Raw genomic sequence first — 2,500 nt, forward strand, 5'->3', positions numbered from 1 at the left:
TTATTTGACCAGTTTGCTAACAGCACACACTCAATGGATTTAATCTTTGATCTCGACCATGTAAATGCTCTGTTCTAAAGATAAAAAGATTGACTCTAAAATTCATTATGATTAGAATAGTACTGGAGCACATATCACAATATAGATCTTGTACTTTATATCCAAGGTATATCATGAAGCATTATAAAGAATATGCATCATATATTCACGTATCTATACAGGCATAATGTCACTTACCTCCGCAGTACGGCAGCGTCTCGAGCGACCAACTCCCGCCCTCGCACACTGAAGTGACCGAAGTGGGCGGCGTCGCGGAGCCCGGGTCGTAGAAGCCCGCCAGGCACGTGTACTCCACCGCCGTCCCCTCCACGCGCCCGCCGGTGTAGTTGCTGGAGACCCGTGCCGGCCCTTCAGGGGGAAGGCTGAGGCACGCTGAAAGAGGCGCAGGTGGAAGCAGGGGAGGGACAGACCAGGAAGAAACTCTCGTATTTCTTACAGATTCAGTATTGTTTTCACTGCGGGAGGGAGCGACAAGGTAAAAGGGGGTGTTCTGTCTCCCCAAAAAGTGAGTTCGACAAAATATACCGAAGAGAGATTGAAATCCAAACTTCACTTCAATCTCCGCTTTCTTTCATAGTTTTATGTTTGGGTGATGCACTGTACTTCATTACAAATGAATAAAACCTTTAAGATATTTCCCACACCCTTCTGAAACAAGACCATTTCGGTCAATAGCATTTACTGTTGAAGAAGTCCTTTTTGGATAAGGCCCTCCGTTGCTCATTTACCCTTTGACCTCTACACTTCAGACGAAAGGCGAGGTGTTTCTCATGCCAACCTCGTCAAAGGATCTATCCGTGTTTTCTGGGTTGGGTGTAATCTTAGGCATTCTGTGCTTCAGCAGCCTTTTCCTGCACTGAGGGGGAAAATGGCACCTTGTTAAAGCAAGCCATTTAAAAAGTTCAACCCCTCTCTGTCTTCATGGACAATTATTATTTTACTCTTTGAGTAAATTTCCGGACATTTTCCAGCCAAGAGGCCCTGGGTAGCCTCACTTCGTAGTCCAACATTCGTTACTCGCTCTAGACATCAGGCAGATGGTTCTTGATTATGTGCCATTAATAGTCAACTTCTTTTCCTACCTTTTATTTACTGCGGTAATTCAAATGACTCCTACGACTAGACTGATCTTTTCCAATACCGGAGCCTTCGTGTCCTCTCTTGAAGCTATGCTGCCAAAGCAAGTGCAACAGCAGCGGTTCTCTTCTTCCACATTCAAGCGAATTATAATCCCGAAAGCGCAGTAATCGTTGGAGATTTTAGAGTTCTTAGATTTGCTGCGCCCAGTCTTTAGACCTGCGGCCACAGACGCTCGCCCTAAACCGGTAGTCCTTTCTCAGCACTCAGAGAGTCGAGGGACTGAATGCCACGACGCGACTTCATGACAGCCGGTTGATTCGGCTTCTTCCAAGCCAATCGACTGTCGAATTACAGACCCAACCTCCAGTAAGATTATCTACTTTTCTTTTTCTGTTGAAGATCTTCACAGCTACACGCTGGCAGACTCAACTAATATATCATCATTCAGGTGAACCCACCGCTTTCAAGGGCATATCACTTTAGGTTCCACCCTGATGCATATTACCCCGAAATTCTATTTCTCTAAAAAGCATAAAAGGCATATACATATATATGTTGTGTGTAATATGAAACATATATATATATATATATAGTATATTATTATATATATATATATATAATAGTATATATTATTTAATATATAATTATATATATATATATATCTATTATTTTTTTAAATATTATATATGCATATAGATAGATAGATAGATAGATATGTACGCACACACCACACACACACACACACACACACACACACACACACACACACACACTCCACACGACACAACACCACACACACACACACACGACACACACACACACACACACATATGTATGTATATATATATATGTGTGTGTGTGTGTGTGTTGTGTGTGTGTGTGTGTGTTGTGCGTGTGCATGTGCGCGCGCGCGCGTGTGTATGTTTGTCCACTGCATCATGGTCGTTTTAATGTTTTTTTTCATATCACAGTGACATGGAGAGTTCGGATAAAAAATACTTGAAAAAATCAGCAGATGAATTATCAAGTGCAGTGGGCTGTTGGGAATGCTTGTGACGGACTGACACTGCAGGAAAGGGAAAGAGAAGTAGAGGATCAACTGTACCTTGGGGAGTGTCCACAAAAAATAAATGCCTACTACTAAGCGAATTGGGCACTTGTAAGGCTCACAATGAAGGCTACAGGGTCATGCAATGGCAGATGCATCATAAATAAGTGACTCTTTATTCCCCTTTTGTCTCTACATGAACTAGAAGTGTGGCCCGGCGGTGACTGAGGAATAGCAGAGAGAGAGAGAGAAAGAGATGTAGAAAAAAATGGTACATTCTTAGATAGAAAGAAATGTAGAAAGAAAGAAATT

General features: G+C 42.4%; 1 protein-coding gene across 1 annotated transcript in view; it reads right to left on the reverse strand.

Moving 5' to 3' along the window:
• The window catches only part of LOC122246527 (uncharacterized), a 29,793-nt gene that overhangs the window by 317 nt on the left and 26,976 nt on the right, over positions 1-2,500 (reverse strand). Inside the window, exons 22-25 of the mRNA XM_086545473.1 lie at positions 1,202-1,356; positions 839-916; positions 705-708; positions 238-432 (exon numbers count right to left, since the gene is read on the reverse strand). Of these exons, the coding sequence (XP_086401599.1) occupies positions 238-432; positions 705-708; positions 839-916; positions 1,202-1,356 (432 nt within the window). The remainder of the gene's footprint in view (positions 1-237; positions 433-704; positions 709-838; positions 917-1,201; positions 1,357-2,500) is intronic.

The sequence above is a fragment of the Penaeus japonicus genome, unplaced genomic scaffold (assembly GCF_977035675.1).
Source record: "Penaeus japonicus unplaced genomic scaffold, GWHDUDI00000001_assembly GWHDUDI00000002, whole genome shotgun sequence".
Lineage (NCBI taxonomy): Eukaryota > Metazoa > Arthropoda > Malacostraca > Decapoda > Penaeidae > Penaeus > Penaeus japonicus.